The sequence below is a fragment of the Glycine soja genome, chromosome 16 (genome assembly GCF_004193775.1).
Source record: "Glycine soja cultivar W05 chromosome 16, ASM419377v2, whole genome shotgun sequence".
Classification (NCBI taxonomy): domain Eukaryota; kingdom Viridiplantae; phylum Streptophyta; class Magnoliopsida; order Fabales; family Fabaceae; genus Glycine; species Glycine soja.
In genome coordinates this window covers 32,078,786-32,101,920 of record NC_041017.1, presented here as the reverse complement: position 1 = coordinate 32,101,920, position 23,135 = coordinate 32,078,786, and the positions used below count along the sequence as shown (strand labels likewise).

The 23,135-nt window shown below is 33.2% G+C and overlaps 5 protein-coding genes across 5 annotated transcripts; 2 read left to right on the top strand and 3 right to left on the bottom strand.

Annotated features, from left to right (window-relative positions):
* Nucleotides 1–425: 425 nt before the first annotated feature.
* LOC114390619 (UDP-glycosyltransferase 74G1-like) lies at nt 426–2,509 on the top strand. Its single transcript, XM_028351421.1, has 2 exons — nt 426–1,142; nt 1,538–2,509. Exons 1-2 carry the CDS (start codon nt 441–443, stop codon nt 2,270–2,272), a joined length of 1,437 nt encoding a protein of 478 aa, XP_028207222.1. The 5' UTR covers nt 426–440; the 3' UTR covers nt 2,273–2,509.
* A 1,107-nt stretch (nt 2,510–3,616) lies between these two features.
* Nucleotides 3,617–6,740, bottom strand: LOC114388990 (adenylate kinase isoenzyme 6 homolog). Its single transcript, XM_028349548.1, has 4 exons — nt 6,603–6,740; nt 5,322–5,531; nt 4,183–4,328; nt 3,617–4,095 (listed from the first exon to the last, which is right to left on the bottom strand). The coding sequence occupies exons 2-4, from the start codon at nt 5,520–5,522 to the stop codon at nt 3,903–3,905; spliced, it is 540 nt and encodes a 179-aa protein (XP_028205349.1). The 5' UTR covers nt 5,523–5,531; nt 6,603–6,740; the 3' UTR covers nt 3,617–3,902.
* A 1,206-nt stretch (nt 6,741–7,946) lies between these two features.
* Nucleotides 7,947–12,528, bottom strand: LOC114390686 (vacuolar protein sorting-associated protein IST1-like). Its single transcript, XM_028351516.1, has 6 exons — nt 12,264–12,528; nt 11,733–11,865; nt 11,353–11,456; nt 9,736–9,907; nt 9,484–9,624; nt 7,947–9,373 (listed from the first exon to the last, which is right to left on the bottom strand). The coding sequence occupies exons 1-6, from the start codon at nt 12,311–12,313 to the stop codon at nt 8,387–8,389; spliced, it is 1,587 nt and encodes a 528-aa protein (XP_028207317.1). The 5' UTR covers nt 12,314–12,528; the 3' UTR covers nt 7,947–8,386.
* Nucleotides 12,529–16,068: 3,540 nt separating this feature from the next.
* LOC114389967 (protein DMP2-like) lies at nt 16,069–16,728 on the top strand. Its single transcript, XM_028350661.1, has one exon. The coding sequence runs from the start codon at nt 16,069–16,071 to the stop codon at nt 16,726–16,728; it is 660 nt and encodes a 219-aa protein (XP_028206462.1).
* Nucleotides 16,729–20,024: 3,296 nt separating this feature from the next.
* On the bottom strand, nt 20,025–22,680 carry LOC114389116. Its single transcript, XM_028349711.1, has 2 exons — nt 22,524–22,680; nt 20,025–20,615 (listed from the first exon to the last, which is right to left on the bottom strand). The coding sequence occupies exon 2, from the start codon at nt 20,598–20,600 to the stop codon at nt 20,283–20,285; it is 318 nt and encodes a 105-aa protein (XP_028205512.1). The 5' UTR covers nt 20,601–20,615; nt 22,524–22,680; the 3' UTR covers nt 20,025–20,282.
* Between the last annotated feature and the right edge of the window lie 455 nt (nt 22,681–23,135).

Genomic DNA, 23,135 nt, shown 5'->3' with positions numbered 1-23,135 from the left:
GTGTTACGTTAATGTTTTTGCTTTCAAGCCCATCAACATGTTTTTCAGTTTTTACGTATAAAAAAACAAAATCTTTTTCCGATTTTTATTTGATTTTTATATTTTGAATGATTCAAAGTAACATTTATTTTGAATCATGCAATTTTTCGTAATGTCTATCTTTTATTTTTAATTTCTCACATGTTCTTGCTTTTGGAGACAATATTATTTAAAGGAGATAAAATACTAAATATTAATATATCTTCTAATAGAGATTTAAATCTTGATTCCCAGATTGTAAGAGGCTAAATTCTTTTATTGGACTCAACTCATGTTAATCAATTTTTTTTTTTACTGTATCACTTATTACATCACATTTTTTTCTCCTTCTTTCTCTTAGTTGTTGATTTTGGTGTAAAAATTACATTTCTCTTCTATTTATACACATGTAACAGAAAGCAATGAACACATATGCAGTGTGGGGAAGGAGTAAACAAACGTTGGAGTCAGAAATGAAAGAGCAAAGGAAAAACCATGCTGCTCACTGTCTTGTCCTACCTTATCCAGCCCAAGGACACATCAATCCTATGCTTCAGTTCTCCAAGCGTTTGGTGCAGAGAGGAGTGAAGGTAACACTTGTAACTGTTGTGTCCAATTGGAAGAACATGAGAAACAAAAACTTCACTTCCATTGAAGTTGAGAGCATCTCAGATGGCTATGATGATGGAGGGCTTGCAGCAGCAGAGAGTCTTGAGGCTTACATAGAGACCTTTTGGAGGGTTGGATCACAAACTTTTGCTGAGCTTGTTCAGAAGCTTGCAGGGTCAAGCCACCCTCCAGATTGTGTTATCTATGATGCTTTCATGCCTTGGGTTCTTGATGTTGCCAAGAAATTTGGGCTACTTGGTGCTACTTTCTTCACTCAGACATGCACAACAAACAACATATACTTCCATGTTTATAAGAAGTTGATAGAGTTGCCTCTTACACAGGCAGAATATTTGTTGCCAGGGTTGCCAAAACTTGCAGCTGGGGACTTGCCATCTTTCTTGAACAAATATGGGTCCTATCCAGGCTACTTTGATGTAGTTGTGAATCAATTTGTCAACATTGATAAAGCAGATTGGGTTCTTGCAAACAGTTTTTATGAACTGGAGCAGGGGGTAAGTGACTTGACTAGCTGAAAATTCTCTTCATTAATTTGATTTGTTCTTATTTGTTGGAATGAATTAGACAGCAGTAGTTATCTGGGTAAAAAGTTTTTCCCTCAAATTTTGGTCAAAATTTGTCCTAGTTCCTATTACTTCAGGATGATTCTGGTCTTCTTTTTTATTTATAATTGATGGATTTTGTCTCTCATCCTAGTATCCTAAGTTCCATAAAAAGAGAAAAAATTCATCAATTATAAAAAGAATTCAAAGACCAAAAATATCATTTTTAAAGTATAACGACTAAGAACAATTTTGATTGAAATTAGAGAGACCTAGAATACATTTTTATCCTAGTTATTTTGTTGGATAATATTGATGATTGAAATTTGAAATGAAATTTATTGTAGGTTGTGGATTGGCTGGTGAAGATTTGGCCATTAAAGCCAATAGGACCATGCCTGCCATCTATCTACTTGGACAAAAGACTCCAAGATGACAAGGACTATGGTGTTAACATGTATAATCCAAACTCAGAAGCTTGCATCAAATGGCTTGATGAAAAACCAAAAGGGTCAGTTGTGTATGTCTCTTTTGGGAGCATGGCAGGGCTTAATGAGGAGCAAACTGAGGAACTGGCTTGGGGTTTGGGAGATAGTGGAAGTTATTTCATGTGGGTGATTAGAGATTGTGATAAGGGAAAGCTTCCAAAGGAGTTTGCTGACACATCAGAGAAGGGTTTAATAGTCTCATGGTGTCCCCAACTACAAGTCCTAACACATGAGGCTTTGGGGTGTTTTCTCACACACTGTGGTTGGAACTCCACATTGGAAGCTTTGAGCTTAGGAGTTCCAGTGATTGCAATGCCACTGTGGACAGACCAGATCACAAATGCAAAACTTCTAAAGGATGTGTGGAAAATTGGAGTCAAAGCTGTTGCTGATGAGAAAGAGATAGTTAGAAGAGAAACAATCACACATTGCATAAAGGAAATATTGGAGACTGAAAAAGGAAATGAAATAAAGAAAAATGCCATCAAATGGAAGAATCTGGCCAAGAGTTATGTTGATGAGGGAGGAAATTCTGATAAAAATATTGCAGAATTTGTGGAAGAATTGGCTCACCGCTGTGCTGCAATAAATTGATGGGGTAAAAAGTTCTGTGCCACAGCCAAATTATGCTATGTTAATTCTTCCAAGAATAATAGTTGTTGGTTTCTTTAATAGGTAAAGAGAAAGCAAGGTTGTCAGTTTAAACTTTAAATTAGTGTGACAATTTGTATGTCTTTTAAAATCTCTTTTTTTTAGCATTTAGTTCTATGTCAATTGTGTAAGTTGGTTTGCTCCATCATAATAAGAATTTATTTCTGACTCCTCATCCCATTTCGGATTTGATTGTTGACTCTACTGAAAATCTACATGCAGTTGAGTTATCTGGTCTAAGGTGACTTTGGCACAATAGTAATTAAGGTAAAGGGGAAAAAATAGAATTATTTATGACATTTTTTTCAGCTATAATATTTTTCTTTCACTCTTGTCCTTTCCTGATTACACGTCTCTCCTGTAAATCAAGTCCATTGCATTGTATTCATTTACATTTGTGCATACGGATTGCTTTCTTGAGTTACAAATTACAATGTGTATCATCTGCTGTAGTTTGATGAAGTGAAAATTTACTTAGATGAAGCAATTGCAGCTCAACTCTGTACACCATCTTTCATAAAAAAAAATTTTAAAAAAAAATATTCTATTTATGCTTTATAATTTTGACGAGGGATAATAGTGTATCAAAATTAAATTTATTGTTTTTTAAGCAAAGTTTTAAAAAATGAACTAACTTTCAATCCGGAATAAAATAATCAGCCTTCTAACTAGTAACTTGTTTAATCAATCAATCATCAATCAAATTTAAATAAATAAATAGAAGAAATGATAATTTTGATTTCGACAACTAACAATTACTAAAATCTACTTCGTATTTACTGAAAATAAAGGATGATAAACTGATACACTAGTAAGTTTTCTAAAAAAAAGTTTTGTTTTTCAATTCAAATTCCTGACATCAAGCTCTCCAAGGATGGAGAAATAAAGAGGTCCTGAGAACGAAGATCTTAGTCACATTTTTTTATAGATTCTGTGGTATTATATCACTTTCAAGATTTTTTTTCATTTTTTACTGTCTTCTTTTAAGATTTTAAATTATTTTTTAAATCTTATAAAAATTGGATGTAAATCAATTTTGTAGAATGAGAAAAAAAATTAAGTGAATATCAGTTCTTTTAGAAGAATTACCAGATTTCCACATGCAAATCAAACATCTTACTTCATCAGCTTCACATGTGCAAGTAGTAGCTTTCCAATGTTTCTAGTTTTTTAATATTTTTTCTCGTCACATGTGCCAAATAAAAGTAAAAGAGGTAACAAATGCAGTATGCTTTACGAAAGAAAGTGATGGATGGATGATGGAGGGATGAAATACGAGAGGGTGGATAATGTTTCTACAGTTTGGTAGCTCTATATAAAGGGAGGTTTTTTAAACAAGATCTAACAAGGTAATTTTTCCCTTAACTATTTGAAACTCATTATCACAACTTGGTAAAAGTTACCTTTCAATTGTCAAATTTAAAACCCATCACATAAAATGCCACAAATACATGCCACACCAAAATTTGCAAGAGAATTCAACCACACTGCAGATCTGCTTCAGGTAGCAGTTCATCGTGATACTTTCACCATACTCAAGCAGAAAGGTATATACAAAGTACTCATTTTTTTGTTAAGAATGTGAGGGTAAAGACCAATTTCTGACCCAATCTGTAAGAGTTGCCACATTTCTACTAACGTCTTCTATATTATCACTCTTCATTGCAATCACTTTCTCCTCCGAGTAACTTTCTTTAGCCTCCTCAAGCAGAACTTGGAAGATTTCACATTCAATATTGTTCGAAAGCTTTGAATCTTTGTACCCCCTGTCACATATACGGGGAAAGTTTATAATGAAACCAATAATAGAGTAGCAAAATTAATGGTCAATAACAGAAACGAGTCTTCCGTACCTCCTACTCAAACGGTCATACAGAATGGTGTTATCAGTTTGAAGTACAACCACGCAATCAAACCAACGCTCAGGAAAGAAATCACAGCCATGGTAGTCCACAATGTTTCCCCCCTCTTCCATAACATCCTCAAGTTCATCACAAACCTACAAAAACCATGCAAAATAGACATAAAACCTATAAATCAGGCAACATACACATGATGACAAGAAATGTATCAATGATGAGGATAATATTAATATTAAAATTATTTCATGCAATCCAACATAACATAAACCAAATCCAGGTGGCAGTTCAGCCATCAAAGTAAAATATCTTGACAAATAATTGGACAAGTAGATTCTTAATGCTGGATAAGAGAGGAGCTTCCATTTTCTTTTGTCAACAAAGAGCCCTAAGAAATTATAACTAGATGTACATAACCAATAGTTTAAATAAACAACTAAACTCAAGGAAAATTCAGAAGAAAAATTATATTCAGTTTGTACCACAGGAAGTTCAACAGTTTTTATCAAGAAGAATGGAGGAGGGAAAGGGGTAAGGACAGCTAATGGGATTAGACATTAGAGGAATAGTAATATATGTCAAGGATATATTGCTGAAGTGTAGGACCTGAAACACAACTACTTCAGGAAGTTACTTTCATCAAGGTGTTGTGCAGAGAAGTCTAATCTTTTCCCAATCTCGATATTAGTAATCTCAAAGAGATAGTAAAAATTGATCCAGGGAAAATATAACATTAAATAGCATGCACATTTGCTATCAATGAAAGGAACCATGACATAGTCTCCAATTCTGTGCTCAATGAATCTACCACCTCAACTTTTGACAAGGATCATCATCATTTAGTTATAGTGTGGAATCTATTGATCTACTTCTAACAAAAATGAACTTAAAAGAACTTCATCAAAATCCATATGTTGCACAAAAGGATTTGGATATTATAAATTGAGATGAGTAAAATAAGTAAGGATGTATCTATCATTCATTTGACTAAAATTAACTCACTTTAAATCAACATTGTATATATTCTTTCTTACTTGCTCATTTTACACATCTCCTCATTTTACTTTAGAGGAGCTAAATCTCAAAACACAAGCATATAGGAATGATCCAAATTATATAAATTGATAGCTTACCAAGTCTTCATTAAGAAGGTAACAATCAAGCTCATCATCCCATCCATCATGCAAGTTCTTTTCTTTGACTAATTCTCCGACATTGATGTGGCAGAGCTGGGTGGCTTCAGCTAGAGCAGTGCACACAGTTGTCTTTCCTGTCCCCGGTGTGCCAGTCACCAGAATGTTTGGTTTCTTCCTCTTGCCATTTTCTTGCACCATGACTGCAACCTACAGCAGCAAGCAGACACTTTCACTGTTTTGCATTGCTAACCTGGGCTTTTGATAAATCATACTACAAACCTCATCACCACTAGAAATTGTTAGGTTTTGGTGCCATTGTGAAAGTGAATGAAACTACACTACGTACAAGGCTATTTTCAAATTTGTTCTTCAATCTCTACTGCAATGCCACTGTCTTTTTTCTTCTTATCTGTCCTAGAACTATCCTCTCCATGTGCTAGGGAAAGGCTGAATACATCGAACCCTCCCCAGCCCCCACTAGGTTCAAACCTCATGCACTACATCACCCATTTGTTATGTGTTTCTCTTATCTTCTTAAGGAATTTTAAAGTCTACCCACTGAAAACATAGGAGTACTAGTGGTTTGATCCTTTGAAAGCCTTAAGTCTTAAAAAAAAAATCCAATGTGATCGATACTGTGTTTTGTGCCTTCGCAATAGACTTACTAATAGTCTAATAGCATAATACTAATAGTCTAATTCTATGTAATTTCTCGTTACCAACACCAATAGATGACATATATTATAACTCTCCTTAAAGTCTCAGAAAATTTCAATACCATATACCTGTATTCATCACTTTGGCTATATTTTAAGCATTATGAATTACAGGCCCTTGACTCAAGAAAATTAAAAAAAAAAAAAAAGGGATCTACACACATAGTTACAGAATTCTCTCAAAACCCATTTACCGATTCTCTATTTCAAAAAATGACAAACTGGCACCTAAACGACCCAAATTCTTACAAAATGTATTTTTTTTCTCTCTCACAAACCCACTATTAAACTTACAGAAATTATTCGTTCACTGTTTTAATTTATCTGAAACAATTCGTGACAAGAACAAAAAAACGTGGTTCTCAGAATCAGTTCTACGGTAGCGAGCATCTTTGAAACTCGTAAAACACTGGAGAAATCAATCACACGTGAATTGTTATTGTTTGTGAAGAGAAAAAGAGGGGGCGAAGCCAAATTGATTAGGTTATCGTTGTTCGGGGTTGCAGCGACGAAGTATGCGAAGAATAGGGTATTTGTGTAAAGTGTGAAACGATGAACTTACAGAAATGTCTGAGGCTGAATCGAAACGGCGTCGCAGAGGCAGCTTCAGTCGAGTTCTCCTCCGTCTGCTCAGCTAGTTAGGGTTCAGCTTCAGATTTGAATCACTCTTCCTTCTTATTTTTATAACGAGAAAATCACGCTCGCACCCCACAACTCCTTAATATTTGAAAACAACACTTATATATTAGGTAAATTCTACTGAATCTCTTTAACTTTTAAAAACTTTACATTGACACTTCACTTCTTGTATATTAACTTGACACCCAGGACAATGAAGTATAAGGAAGGTTAAATAAGGAGTAGTGTAGAATCACTTGGAGTAATATGCATGAAGTTTTAGATTTAAATTTTAATGTGATTATTATTAAAAAAAAAAAGAGTAATGTGTAAACCAATATATATGATTATTTTCCTTTTTAAAAAAAATATAATTACTTTATATAAATATATTAATTTGCTATCATATTTTAACATTACCATACTCCTACTTTAACATATTATGTATTAATATTTAATATATTCATAACTTTTTTTTATAAGTAAAAGAGGTGCAACGCAGTTTTCTTAAAAGGTTGTCCACTCTATTATCATTGTCGGTTAAACATATTTTAATTGTGAAGTTATAATGTAATCCGATGTATTAGTATCATATGATGGCATCTTAATATATTTATAACTTGACAAAATTCATCACAAATATCTATTGGTTGAAAATCAACCATACCAATACCCCTCCCACCCCGGACCCAATTAACGGGGATACAGTAAAAACTCTCTTATATTTCTTATTTCTTAATATGTGAATCTAACTCTGTAAACAAAAATCAAATTAATGATACATAATAATAATGAAAAATGAGCGACCTAATTATTGAACAAGACTAAATTAAATTAAAATTGATCCTAAGATTTAGAACATAATCCACATCGTATATTAAATTATTTGTGCTTAACTCATTTTGAGCCTTCTAATCAGTTCAACCAAGCTTTTAACATACTTCCACTATTAGACAACACCTTGTTTATGTTATAAATATTTTGGGAAGGTCTCGATTGCATATATACATCAATAACCTTGAATCTGCGGTAACTATTTTCCAGTGGCCCAAAATGTATATAGACATCAGATAGTTTGTGCAAGTACCTTGCATTCTATTGTAATGCAGCCTATATTTTAGTTTATACATGATTATAATATAATATAACATAATTAATAGTTTGGTCATTCGGATTGGAGAGAAGAGAAGTATTTTCTTTTCAAAATAATTTATCACAAGGATGTCTCATTTGTATGGGCACAAAACTTTAACTACGAAAATAGATAGAAAAAGGATGTGCACTATCATTATCCATGAAAAAAAATCTATGAAGTGATATATTCCACAATATAACAATAATTACAAAATGAAGTTCTGAAAGCATTAAATGTCTAATATCCACCGGTTGTCTAACTCGTATATCTGCTGTCTTGCTGTCCTTGAAACAAAAAAAATATATAAAGAAAAATGAAGCTGAATGCTTTTATTCCAACACTATAAGATTTCTACACTCATTGCAGCCCCAGCCACAAACAGTAACGCTTCTGAACCAAAGCAATTACATAGTGGCAGTGCCCATCATTATGCAAATCCAGCCTTTAGTATTTACTATGTAGACAACAAAGCCAGGGATTGCATGCTCTTTGAAAATAAAACAAAAATAAAGTACTGACTGCAGAAGTATAAAACAAACATAAGCAAGACTTGAGACTCTTAAGGAAATGTGTGGCCGGATGATAATTCTGCATCACAGATCATGAGAGGAACGGCTATTATCAGAATGAGCCTGAGATCCCACATTAGAGTTTTGAGAGGTAAATAAGTTGGGGTATGAGAAATATGTGTCGTCATCCATTGAAGGTAATCTCTTTGGCTGGTGACTCGAGGACTTGTCATTCAATACATGATGATCATTGGGTAGGGAAGAAGCAAAATCTTCCTTGAGTGTGTCAAATGATGGAAAACTTGATGAATGAGAGCCTGGGGAAGCATGATGATCCAGGTGATGTTCAACATTGTTTCTATTAAGGGCATCCGAGTTACCTGCAGGAATTTGATCAGTGAAATGCTTTTCTATTGTTGGAGATTCATTACCACCACCAGCATAAAATGGGTTCTCAGAGCTGCTGCTGTCGGGCACATGTTCAGTACTTTTCTTCTTTGTCAGCTCATTAATTCGGACTTGAGCGAGGCTGGCCATGTTGCGAGCTGCTGCTGCTGCACGTTCAGCAGTTTCAGCAGCAGCATGGGCGGCAGCCAACACATCCTGTAAGTCCACATTGCCTTCCGACTTTGTGCTTGAGAAGGAGGGAGGTGAGTCACTATGTCTTGCAAAAAACGATCCAGATGATACAGAAGGAGGGGAGATGAATGGCAAATACTGTTTATTCTCCATTTTGCTGATTGAAGTGTGAGGTTCATCTTTGTGAACTGTTGATCTATCTTCAACTTGCTCCTGCTTCAGATCTGAAAAATCTCCAGAATGTCTTGGTGAATCAAGATCAACATCAAGGGGTTCCATAGTCAAATGTGTAACCATTTCTGGAGCTGTGGCAACATTTGCATTTGGCTGGACTGATACCTTAGGAACTTCAGGAAATTCTAATGTATCAGAATCAGAATCAGAATCAGCTTGTTCTTTATTGGGTGTATCATGAGTGGAGTATATCTCTTCATTGTGTTTTTCGTCAGGAAGGGGCAACTTAGATCCACTAACGAATTGGGTGGGGCCATTCTGACAAGGAAAGCATGTGTAAAGTAAGATAATGGTGTGTGAAAGAAAGAATTTACCGTATTATTGCCATTTTTGTCCCTTCTAGTTAGTCACTACAGCCTAACACTTACCAATAAATCTTCATGCTTTTTAAAGAACTCAGTTTCTGAAGCTTCTGGATCCCAATCTAAATCATGCTCAACAGCAATTTCTTTTAGAAGGTTCAGTTTCTTTTCTGGTGAAGGAGCACGAATTGAAAGCAGCTCTATTAACTGCAATTGAAATTTACATGGAGAATGTCAAACGAGAAAATGGCTTTCTGTAGAAAATGTTTTATCAAAAAAGAAAAGGAAAAGGTTGTATAGCATGAAAATTTCATGAACCTGGCGATTAACACCACAGTCTGGCCTGAGCTCAGTTGCAGCAGATAAAAATTCCTTCCCATATTTGGCAGCAAATAGCATCTGAACCTGCAACAACTCAGGCAAATCTGCACACCTTGGTGCAGCAAAACATACACTGGATATGGCTTCCTTCAAGTCAAGGGGGCATTCCCTGAACAATATTGAGAACATAGATACATAATTAGAGAATAATGGTTGACATTTTATGCTTCGGTTACAAGAATGACCTAAACAATGTTAAAAATCCATTACACACTTTTTTGAACTTGTCATGCTATCAAAAAGATAATGATGAACAAAATTTTAGTCTGTCCAACGATACTAATAGCAAATAATACAAACTATATGATGTTAGAATAGCATTGACAACTATTAAGGAGTGGATTTGAGTTCAGCCCAATATAATTTACTTGACAAAATAGTTAAATGCAAGTTGTTTTTTTTACTTTTGCAAAAACTTCCCAATGGTTATCAATATAGACATCACTTCAATTTCAATATATATTGAGGTAGAATTTCACCTAGTACTCTAACAATGTACAAGTACTGAATATTCAGTCAATGACAAAGCATATGCATGTTTCTTAGCAATGGAGATTTTCTTTCCATGTTTGACTTCCTTATTACTTCATTCAAAAGAATAAGGAGCAGAAGGACGACATGCATAAAAATTTGAGTATAGTGAAACAACAATTATTATGCTATCTAGAATTTCCTTTTTGTTGGCACTTCACTGCCCAAACACCAAAGAGAAGACCATCACTCATTTTATAGTTTCCAATAGATTTTTCATTTGTGTGTCATCACTTCACTGCCCAAACACTGTAATCACAAAATTATGCCCCAAGCATTTACCAATTTAATCAAATTGCCACTAACAAAGATCCAATTTAGTTTGACTTCTAGCTTAAAAGAGCTTTTCAATTGAGATATGTATTTGATTTCTAGCTTACAAAAAAACCCTTATAATTTATAGGGTTGCAAAGAGTTAGATGAGAGAGCTTCTGAAAAACTTGAGATGTATAAATTAATTTTAACTTGAGAGAAGTTTGATTCAATTTCCCTCCTCAATTCATTTTATTTTCTTAACCAATAAGTGCTTATTGAGAAAATTGTTCAAACTAGTTTTAAATCACATTGCACATTTGCACAAATTCAATGTTCAAGAACAAGTAGCCAAACATTGCTTGAACATTTCAATAATTTTCACCAAATCAAGGGTCAAACTCTCATGCTAGATGAATTAAGAATTTGTGCAATGACAATGAAATATAATTGAGAGAGATTGAAACAATGTGCTGAAAATACTCTTCATCACTTCTTAGTTACCACCAAACACTCCTTCAAACAAAGTGGCAAATACATTGTTTAGGTCCTGCCTACAAAACAAATTGATCCTTCCCCGTTACTGGTTAGTCAGATTTGTAGAACATGGTTAACATTTTTGTGAAATTCAGCTGAAAAACATACCTACACTTTCATTAACACAAGATTTACAAATGACTATCCTGAATGCAAAATTCGCATTGGCATATCACAAAAATTAAGACAGACTCTAAGCCAGTCAACCAGATTTCCTTTTCATCTCTAGATTACCTTTGAGATTCAATTATTGGAAGGCGGACCGCAATAAGTTCGCAAAAGAGTTCAATGATTTCTTGAGCAGCCATCATGTTCTCCTCTCTTATAATATGTTCTACCTGCACAGATGACCACATCAGCAACTGTGCTACCAAAGAAAAATTACCAAAAGAATTTTCTTTATGTCCTAAGCCATTGGTATAAAATTCTCAAATAGAAAAGTTGCAACACTAAACATCATATGCAAGGTTTTAAAAACGGCCTGCAACCGTGATTTTGGCTACAATGTCAAGTTCTTTTTAGGGTCCACAACTGCAATGCGACCACAATATCAAGTGACACGATGAAACCGCGACCGCAATTTAAAACCTTGATTGTATGCAAATCATGTATACCCTAATTCGAGCCGTGGCTTCTTGGCCAGTCTCAAGCAGCTTGGCAATCTCACGCCGCATGTTTTTCAACTGAATCTCTCTTCTGTTTCTTAGCAGCTTTATACGTGGAATTGTCAACTTCAGCAGTGTTTTACTGAAAGTATGAACATTGGTAAACAAATCACTTATAGATAAATTAAACAACCCAAGAAATAATAATAATAATAATAATAATATAAAAGAAACACCAAAAAAAGAACAATTGTCCAGATGAGCTATTGCAATAAATATATTGTTTAAATCAAACTGAAACACAGTCCTCACAATTCATATATGAACAATTGAACTAAAAAAACACCCAGTAACTTAGCAAATAAAGAAAAGGGAAAATTCAGCACGAACCATCCCAAATAGTTCAACAAGGCCAATTGATGCACAGTATTAAATTCAGCTATTAAATTCATTTCAAAGCATACAAAATACACAATTGCAAGAAGAAAAATTAAACCCCAGATTATATACAAAAAATCAAACAAAATAAACAAACAGTACCATTTGGCAGCCTTAAAGCCTTTGTTGAAGATGGAATCGAACATGGCCATGGCGCGGGTTTCGATCAGAATCAGACCCTAAATCAAGAGAAAACAAAAACCCAGAAACCAAAAAATCGATGATTGAAGAGTGAGTTTCACGATATTGAAGACAGCTAGGAAATTTAAGGTTTAAATTTTCTTTTTTTATTTAAACAGAACAAAGAAAAATTAGAACGGTGGGGTAAGTGTGCATCAATGACAATGAAAATTAGAGAAAGAAAAATAGATTATATGTGGTGTACCCTCTGGCTCTTCCTTAACGAAGAAGGATCGATGAAACTGGACTCTCAATTTTATTATTTTTTTCTTCTTCTTGTTTTTATTGTTTTTGAACTGTTCAGTCCCCGTGGGTTATGTGTTTAATTATCTGTTCAATTTAATTTGCAGCAAGTTATACTCTCAGTTAATTAAAAACTATCAATATTAAAAAATTTAAAAATATATTAGGGATCACTTTTAATCTAATTATTAGATTAGATTCTTAGAAGTTACCAATTTTATTGTATAGTAAAGGTAATTTATACTTAAATGATTTACAATTGGAAAATATTAAAGTGTGACTTTTCTTTAACTGAATGGAGTAAATACTATAGTTAAATAAATTTTTAATATTTTGAAAATATTATTAATTCTATTCTTTAAATTTAGTTAAGATTTCAATTTTTTATCTTCTAAATATATTATTGGACAATAAAATAGAAGTTTTTCAATATCTTATCTTTTATAATTCGTACTTAAATTTATTTAATTAACATTTTATATGATAAAATATTTGTAAACCATCTTTTAAATTATTTTTTTATTAATGGAATTTTTTATATTTTTAAAATTAAAACCTTTAAATGTTTTACTACATGTAAAAAAATATTACAATGAAATGAGTAAATAACATAGTAAAATAAAATTTTGACATTTAAAATATTTACCCTTTTTCTTTAAATTTAATTTATATTTCAGATTTTTAAGCCCAAAAAAGGTTAGGCCGAACATGACTTAGAACCTATGTACAGATATCAAGTTACTCCACTCAATAATTCACGTATATATTAAATTTTAATGATTTAACTAATGAATATTTTGATATTATGTTAACGATTATATACACCAAAGTTTAAATAAATTGAATATTTGTAGTTAGATAATATTATAAGTTGACACCAACAGTTCAATTGGTTGGAATTTAGATTTCTTATATACGTAATTGAGATTTTGAATTTTAACCGGTGTAATCATTGTTAGGAAGATATAATTTACTTACGAGTGTCCGTGGATTTCTCAGAGAAGTTTAAAAATATCGGTAACCGATTAAGGTACTCCTTTATAATCATATGCACAGTAAAAAAAAATCTTATTAGTTGACAATTACTTATATTTTAGAAACATATTATACATTCATTTGAATTTTTTAATGAATAACCAAATAAAAAGTTGTAAAGATAATTAAAAGCGCAAATAATATATTTTTCTATAGTTAGACTTTATAAAAAATTATAAACTTAATTTACGCAAATTTAACAGTTGAATGTTAAAAGTTCTACATATACAAATAGTAATTATTATGCGAAATGGTTCTGCTAAAAAACAACTTCTAAAGTGACTTACATATATGTGGCTAATGCCTAGTCAACATATTCTTCAGGGTGCCTGCAAGGAAGACACGAAGAATCATTAGTTAAATGATGATTTTTGCGTTGATAATTTGTAAAAATAGCTTTGCCGAACACTCTCCATAGCAAGCTTTTATTGTCTCACGATCATGAGAAATTCCAAATGATTTTCAAGATCTTGCACTTATTATGGAATTCCCCGTGCATCAAGGCATTGTTTGCTGAACGAACAGAACATTCTCCATCCGCAGATCCCAGCGTTTATGGATCACATTTTAGTTTGCACAACTTGAGGAATTAATTGATTAGGTCCCAAGATCCACTAGAAGATGTATAGTCAACAACTCTTTTATATAAATCTTGTGTTGTTAGAATCAAAGTTAAGAAATCGGGTCTGGTTTGATAATGGGTCGATTGGTTACTGGTCCAATCGGTATGTCAATAATTGACCCAATTTAATATATATTAAAAAATTTAAAATTATACATGTATCTATTATATATAAGTATATAACTAACATTATTTGATTAAGAAAAATTTATTCATACTCCAAAATCTAAAATAACAATTGAAATATTAAAATTGATAACATAAGTCTACAAATAATATTCAATAACACAATTATACAAGTCTCGGATTTTTTTTTTGAAGTGTTTTGGAGCATTTTTTTATTTTTCTTTTATGTGAAACTGATTTTAAAAACCAGTCTGGGTTACCAGGTTTACTCCAAATCGGTCGGGTCCAATGGGACTAGATGTATGGCCAGTCCAATAACTAAATCAACCCAATTATACCACTTGGTTCCGGTTGGATCGGTCTGACTGGTCGGATCGAACCGAATTTTTTAACTATGGTGAGAATAAGATACGTAGCAATAGCATTCAAGCTTCTAACATAGGGCACCAATGATCCATTCAAAAGTCATTTCATCAAGTACATTCCCACAAGTCATTTGATCTAATACATAGGTTTCAACCCGCTTTTATCATAAAAGTTTATTGACTTGCTCTAACCGATCTTAAACCAAGACCACTACTATCTTAAGGTTGATAGCTATTCTTCCAAGCCATAGGGTGGATTTTAATGACAAGAAGTGCTAATTAGTACGAAACTAATCAGCACGAATTTAGACGAACTTAAGGTAACCAATCTCAGTGTAACATAATAATTCAGGTAAGCAAGTGAAATATGTCTCCCATTCCAGAATTTTAAGGTATTGAAGATTTGGAGAAATATTTGGATGTTCCTCTCCTAATGTAAAAATGATTATTTTCTTCTCTTCTAATGTAATTAGCAAGTGCAACAACAAATTAGCAAAGCCTTGGGATTTTAAGGTATTGAAGATTTTGAGAAATATTTGGATGTTCCTCTCCATTACCAGAGTGAACATAAGAACATACCAAGACATTCTAACAAAGCTAATCAGAGGTTAAGTAATTGGAATGCGAGAAATTTTTCTTTTATTGGTAGACTTATCCTAACAAATTTGGTCCTTGTTGTGCTTCTCTCTTGTGTCATTAAAAGGTAAATGATATTCAGTACGAAATATATTTTACAAATACAAACGATTGTTAAATGGCATAAATTTATTGGAGACATATTCCATTTACTTGCTTACCTGAATTATTATGTTTCTTTTCGTTATACATCTATTGAAGAAGTTAGCTGATATTCTCTGTTAAGATTTGACATTTATTTAAGAAGTATAAAGAGAATATGTATTAAAAAAGTAGTGTGAAATAACCGTTTTCCAAACAAAAGAGAAAGCAAAAATGATTGTTTCTCAACAGGTGTAAAGGAAGGTATAATATAACTCAAAAAAATGTGAACTGAAATAAAAGGGTTCTACTTCTATAAGACGATGTTGAATTAATTTTACAAAGCTTGTTGGACAGAGGGTTTCTTCTGGAAAGTAGAAGCATGGCAAAGTATAAAGATTTCCCAACTTGAAAGCAAATGCTGACACAAAAACATTGCTAGAGAAGGGAAAAACATATTCCTTCAAGAATTTTCATTTACAAAGGAAGGAACCAAAACCAAAGCAAAGGTTGTTTTCTTTACATTGAAAGCTGTCCTTATAATTCCACATCAACAAACTTCAAGACCACCACAAAATCCCCTCTTCCAAATCCAAATAAACCTTGTAGTTGGTTGGAGATGAGCAACTCAACTAGTACTCAAGAATTGATTCTCCCCTGCGATGATCAACAGCAGCAACAGAATGAGGATGATTACTACGATCTTGATGACTATGACATTGATGAATCCTACTATTTCTATGTCATCAATGCAATACTAAGTGGCACTGCTAGGCTCAATGTGCTCTTGCCAACAGTGACAATCCTTGCCTTCAGCATTTTTGCACCTCTCCTCACAGATGATGGTGAATGCAACACTTTGAACCGTTGGTTGATGGGAACCTTTTTGACCCTTTTGGCAGTGTCATGTGTTTTCTTCACCTTAACTGATAGCTTCAGAAGTGCCACTGGAAGGTTGTACTATGGAGTGGTAACATTCAGAGGGATATGGACTTTCAATGGTGGCAAGAAGAAGCCGCGCATGCCGTCAGATTATAGACTCAGATGGAGTGATCTTTTCTATGCATCATTGTCTTTGGTCTCTTTTCTTGCTTTTGCAGGATTGCATCAAGATGTTGTCAAGTGTTACTACCCAGCATTGCCTAGAAAGGTGACCAACACTCTCCCCCTTGTGGTTGGTTTCTTTGTGAGTATATTGTTTGTTGTGTTTCCTTCCAAGAGAAGAGGCATTGGCTACCCCTTCTTGCTGCAGAGAGATCCTTTCTACTCTAAAACTTGAAAAACCTTCTGGTTCCCCATATAGCTTCTCTAAAACATAAGAGAGCTTATACAAATTAACTTATGCAGAAGCTAATTTTAACTAATGAAGAATCTCATTTCATTTTTTCTTTTTTTTTCTTCTCCTAAAAGTCCAAACATACCTAACTATATAACCTGACTTCTTGTATAAGAATTTTAGTTAACACATCCAAGGGATCACTATAAAGGATTTGATCCTCTTGTGTTGACAAATAATATAATAATGTTATGTTATGAGAGAAAAATACAAAAATAAAATTAATGGACCCAACAGAAACAATGGGTGGTATTAATGAATCCAAGTGTTTTGTGTGTGTTTGTCTCTCTCGTAACATGATCGATTCAAAACTAAACACTAGAGGATCTTAATCCAAAGAAAACGACAGAGGGTCTGCTATTTGTTAGGGGATTGAGACTTATTGGTTTTCTTTGAAAGAAAAAAAAAAACTAAAATATCTGATTTGTTGTAATTTGATCCCCATTCGAGTTCTAGATGAGAACAGATTATATCACCATTTTATAATATTTCTCTCGTTTGTATTTAAACCTTGGGTTTCATTCCATTGTTGTTACTCATTTCTCAAACTAGTTCCATAAATAGCAAGGTATTAAAGGAACACCCTGAAAGTAAAAGTACATTGTTGCTACCCTTTTCCAAGTAAAAGTGCTTAACAAGGTATTAATTGTGTGTATGAAAACCATTGAGTAAGAAACCCCTATAACTGTCAGCTTTTTAGTAAACGTGAAAATCATATATCTGGTGTGGAATCCAATTGCAGAACAGTTGTAATTTTATAGTGATGTTTGAAATTATGAAAAATTGTGGAGAAATGTGGCTGTAATTATATTCCAACAAGTGGAACCCAAACACCTTATAGATTTCATTATGATTTCGTTGTGATTCTTGATATTGTAAAAAATTATGGACAAACGTAGCAGTAATTGCTGCCATGAAGAATTTGTAAATCACTCCATGCACGCCTCAAATCTCATTATCTATGAATTATCACATATATCTTAGGGTCCAACTTACCTCACCTAGTTATGATCACATTTTATTCAAACTTATAAAGGGACCACGTTAGACACAAAATTAGTTTTCTATTAAGGATGAGTAAAGGACTTTGGGACTATAACAACACAAAACGATAGTAATATATACCTCTAGTGTCGGTGGGTTTCACAATTTCCCTCCCTCAAGAGTTAATCATTTGGGATTAGGATTCGTGTGGGATTTGGAGGAATGCATAAAACAATTGTGATTTAGAATTGGGATTTTGGCTTTCGTTCTTGTTTTACTTCTCTCTGTCTCTCACGTCAAAATCATGATTAATTGGGATAACCATAAACATGAACATTATTGCTTCTTAGTTATAGGAGAAAAATATTTTATATGGTGGAGATTTTGGGGTATCATCTTAGTTGTCCAACATGCCACATAGACAATTCTATTAAGTTATGTGAAGCTTTCTGTATTGATGGAGAGATTAACATGTCCAACAAAAATAATCTTGTGAGACTATATGTGATTATTAATTTTCCTTTAAACACCAAATGCGCTAAGTAGCTTTTTTTGTACACATGAACCAAATCAATTAAATTTTAGAATATCAATATAATGCACGAAAACTAATTTATTTAGGTGAAAGCCTCTTTTTTCTCTTCCGATTTTCAACTCTCCTTCCTAATTTCTATTATCATGTGAGTCTATCGATCCATCCCTCCATTAATGATCAAGCAACATAGCGAACAAGACCCTAATTAAACCTGTTCTATATTTCACATATTAACAATCCTTAAAACTCAGTTCTATATTTCACATAGCATATATCAAATGTGTCAAGTTGTTTTGACATCACGTGACCTTAGTTGTCACACAGCTCCTCAAACCAAAAATATGTCACGCTACACATGATGTCCACTACTTCTGTCATAAATACTTAATTACTGCTTCATTCTGTCTCCATTCATTGTAATGACATTAACTTGACTCACACTTGTTTGTCCTTGACTCTAAATTTGGTGATCCGTAGGTATTTCATGATCATAATTCTAAATCCTTAATGTCATATTAAAATAGTATGAATTCCTTAACCCTAGATAAAAATTATAACTTATAATTGCCTTTGATTTCTGTCAAAAGGTTTTTATTTTTATTTTTTTAATCTAATTAACATTCAACTAATGATACTTGGACATATTTTTGTACTATGTTCATGTCATTCCTTTTCATACTTTTTATAGCATTAACGTTCATTTTTTTAGAGAAGCACTAACACTAACGTTCTCTTATTTCCTTTAAATGATATGTATTGAATGCGTTTTATATTTTTTAAGTAGTGGGAAGATTTATCATTAATTATTCCACTATTATCATAACTGCAACTGAATCTAGGAGAAAACATATCTCAAAAAAAAAAAAAAAAAAAAACTAGGAGAAGACACTAGGCAGAAAAATGGGGTCAGGCCTAAAAAGCAAAAATCTACCACGCCCCCACAAAATCATCAGATTTCTTTCACTTTCTAGCAAGAGACAAACTTCAAGGAATTTGCCAACTTTTCCACAAACTTATTTTCTTCTGTGAGAATGAGACAGAACAACCACCAATCTTTCTAAAGACATTGCACTAAGTTTATCTTCAATTTAGAAGTTGACTTAATAAAGTAAAATGACCAGGAAATAATTTTAAAATTCCTTAATATTGTGCGGATTAATAGAATAAATCAAAACAGAGTTTTAAAATTCCAAAACTAAAATAATGCAATTAAAATGCCAGACTTATTAATAAAACTATTTGGATAATGTATTTTTTTAACATACTACACTATTTAATATTAAATAAAGTTCATTCAAATTTGCAGAATACTAGTGAGTTTCAGTCCTTATCTAACAGGTCTCACTAATTTAACAGAATATTAAATTAAAATGTGTTAAAAAAATTTGCACCACGACTACAATCTAATATTCTCATTACATTACAACTTACATTGCTTTTAATGTGCATTAAGAGTTTCTTCAGGGGACAAATAGAGATTAATCTTTTTTGAGACATGAACACGGAAGTCATGACAAAATAATTTCTATAAACTTTGTGTGCTCTTGAAATTGCATCTTACATTTTGAAAGAATATTTACATGAATAGTTCACGAACTCTTCTATAGAAAGAATGATAACGCACCACAACAATGAGAGAGATGTGAATTTAGAGTGATGAAAAAGTGGTGGAAAACTGGAAATATGAGTTAGTGAATTCATTTTAAGTCAACCTTGATACTTGACATAAGTGTCCCTTTTATAATTAGACCAATTTTTTTAGTTTTAGCCGGTCGTGAATCAAAAGGAAATGCCAGATAAAGTAGAATCACACCGTAGAATTTTTTCATGGCTACAGATGTCATACTCTTTTACTAGAAAACTAGAGAAAGAGATAAATTGCACCCATAACAAAATTCAAAGGGGCAAAATAGCAATAACATGCTATAAACTATCCCACAAGAAAATTCCCTAGTCTTATTCTATCTTATAGTTTAGACTAGGACTCCATTGCAATTTCATCAAAATTCCAGTTTCTTACTCTGTCCCTTGTCACGGCACGGCTTCGTACAAGCCGCGGTGTACCAGGTATCAAGTTGTTACTTGAACCAGTAGGTTGTGGGGTCACTTTGGAGGATGATGATGGTGCAAGAAAAGAGTGAAATGTAGAGGGTGGAAGAGATAATTTCCTGGTTAAGCAGGTTGCAACAGCATGACATCTTCCTTCATTTTCTGCACTTGAAACAGAGTAACTCCTGAAAGAGTGTGACGGTGATGGACTATCCACACTATGGCACACAAGACATGCCAGACTCATTGTGATTCTTGCAACCTTCAGCAACAAGTTGTGTCAGAAATAAGATTTGGGAGAAACAAAAGACACTATTAAAGGTTTTACTGAGCATTGATTCTCACACCAGACTAAATCTGGTGCCTAGAGAATGGGAAGAAAGAGTGTTATAATTAACACTGTTAACTTTGAACCATCATTCATGATTTGAGCTAATTGTCAATTAGGTTAGGTATTGGACACCTAATCCAATAGTGAAAACAGACTGAGCAACAAACCTCAGACACTATAATCTACAACAGTGATTATTACAAAAACCATCACACTATTACACCTTTGTCATTGCTTAATACCTATCTGTCCTCCATTTAAAGCAAGCATCACATTTAAACCCTAAGATATAACCTTAAAAACATTCTAATTATGAAAATAAGACAACCAACCACACTAATAGCATGAGTTTGATGTGAGCTTAATTTCTATTGTTTTAGCAACCATCAGCAACTTTCACACTTCCTTCTCAAAAGAATGCACTATGTGAGTAAGAAATATTTGATCTTCTAAGCATATTTCTCACAACATAGAAAAATAATGAAGCATCAAATATGATGATTATCAACATCAGAATGTTTTTCCCTTACAGAACCACATATTTAATTGTGTCAAAGGGCACACTTGGGGCCCTAATATCTGGAAATTGAAGTAAAATATTTCGAGATTTTAAAAAACTAAATAAAGACAGTCTTTTCCAAACCCAACCCTCAGCTTCCACTGCCTCAAACTAGAAGACCATCAATACAGGATGATAAATCATAGACTCAGATTCTGCCATGCTATTTTTCTCACAAAGTCAGGTATTCACAATTACAAGATTTTTCAGCATATTTTTCCTCTTCTGCAGCTCATGTATTTAGAGATTTCAGATACATTTCTATCTTAAAAAGTTGGAAACCTCCAATGCATACATATATAGGTCACATTCAAATAGGTTGGATGAAAAGTAGCAACCAAAAGGTTAATCATTCGCAAAGGTTTCTGAAAAGGGTCAAGCTTAAAGATTGATGAGCCAAAAATTAGTTGCATGATTGGACCAAGCTTGTAGGTTACTCATAATTCAAGCAAAAAAAAGAAAGAAAGAAAGAAATCTCAAACTTGAGCAGATCAGAAATCAATCATATGTCTATTAAAAATTAAATCTAATCACTACCTTCTTTTTCTTCCAGTACATGCAAAACAACATCAATTACTCCATAATTCTTGCAGTTAAGTTCTAACAAACCAAGATGCCCTCAATCTATTTTTCTCCTCTTTTTGTTCTTCCCACACTTTTACTCTTCCTTTTTCTTTTTTTGGTTGCACTCAGGTATCTTCCCGTTCGGAGCCAGGGCTAATCCCTCAAGTACTAAGATTTATTTAAGGGTTCACCTCTCTCAACAGATATTTTTCTAAACACAAAATCCTCGGGATCAGGCCTCTCACCACATACTTAGGGACAAGGTTATCAATCAATCATAATACAACACCATGTTGATTCCCGCACTTTTACTTGCTCCACAGCCCAACTCTTCATTCACAAATCTACAATTCCTCATTCCTAAAAGCCCCTCACATCCAAATAACACAAAACACAAACCCCAAAACAAAGTTTGAAAATGAACACTTGATTTGAATCTCGAGGACTTGGACAAAGAATGAAATGCAAGTCTCATGAGCCATGACCCAAATCATTGTAGTATTGAAAACAAACGATGAAACCAACGACCCACAACAACAACATCACACAAGAACCAATCACAGGCCATTATGACGGGATCTGAGCAAAAATCATTCAAATAGAGAAGAATTCACAAATGGGTTTCAATTGAATAGCAAGTTACATAGGTAAATGAAGGAAAAATTTGAAGGGGAGACAGAAACATAGAATACCAAAGTTGGATTAAAGAAACTAACCTCGTATCTGTGTGAGTTTGGTGCGTACAATTTGGGGAAAAATAGGTGAAGAGTGAAGAGAAAATGAAGAGAGAGAGAGAGAGAGAGAGAGAGATTGGTGGGACAAGATTCGACGAGGAGCGCACAGCAGTGTGGGGGACTACACGTGTAGTAAATTCCGTCGAACTTGCCAACAACAATGTGAGTAAACATAAAGTCACTTCTCACTATGTTAGTTTAAGATAAATAAATACATTATTACATGAATTAGTAGTACTTGAGATTGATCTCAGTTAGGATAAAATAAATAAATGAAAACTGATGGTAGTAATTAATAGAGTGAAAATTAGTGTACCTTAGACTAATAATCATTCGATTTAAATAAAATTATCTTTAGAATAATATATGTAATCTAGATAGAAAATTAGCATTACAAATTTTGATGATAAAATTATTTGAGAAGTAACCAAGCCTTCCAGCTAGAAAAAGTTACAGAACATATTTATTAGAAAAATACAATAGAATTCGATTAGAATATAATGGTAGTCTCTGTGTTGAAGTCTCCCTCTCTCCCATTTGCTTGTGATTGTGATGGCTATGGAATGTGACTTTATCTCTGCTAGTTTCCCAACT

Excerpts from the sequence above, each read along its gene's own strand:
- LOC114390619 (XM_028351421.1), top strand. The coding sequence starts at position 441 with ATGAACACATATGCAGTGTGGGGAAGGAGTAAACAAACGTTGGAGTCA. Across the intron at positions 1,143-1,537 it reads TTTATGAACTGGAGCAGGGG|GTTGTGGATTGGCTGGTGAA; the intron begins GTAAGTGACTTG and ends AATTTATTGTAG.
- LOC114388990 (XM_028349548.1), bottom strand. The coding sequence starts at position 5,522 with ATGGTGCAAGAAAATGGCAAGAGGAAGAAACCAAACATTCTGGTGACT. Across the intron at positions 4,329-5,321 it reads ACCTTCTTAATGAAGACTTG|GTTTGTGATGAACTTGAGGA; the intron begins GTAAGCTATCAA and ends TGGTTTTTGTAG. Across the intron at positions 4,096-4,182 it reads TATGACCGTTTGAGTAGGAG|GGGGTACAAAGATTCAAAGC; the intron begins GTACGGAAGACT and ends TATATGTGACAG.
- LOC114390686 (XM_028351516.1), bottom strand. The coding sequence starts at position 12,313 with ATGGCCATGTTCGATTCCATCTTCAACAAAGGCTTTAAGGCTGCCAAA. Across the intron at positions 11,866-12,263 it reads GGCTTTAAGGCTGCCAAATG|TAAAACACTGCTGAAGTTGA; the intron begins GTACTGTTTGTT and ends TCATACTTTCAG. Across the intron at positions 11,457-11,732 it reads AAGCCACGGCTCGAATTAGG|GTAGAACATATTATAAGAGA; the intron begins GTATACATGATT and ends TCATCTGTGCAG.
- LOC114389967 (XM_028350661.1), top strand. The coding sequence starts at position 16,069 with ATGAGCAACTCAACTAGTACTCAAGAATTGATTCTCCCCTGCGATGAT.
- LOC114389116 (XM_028349711.1), bottom strand. The coding sequence starts at position 20,600 with ATGAGTCTGGCATGTCTTGTGTGCCATAGTGTGGATAGTCCATCACCG.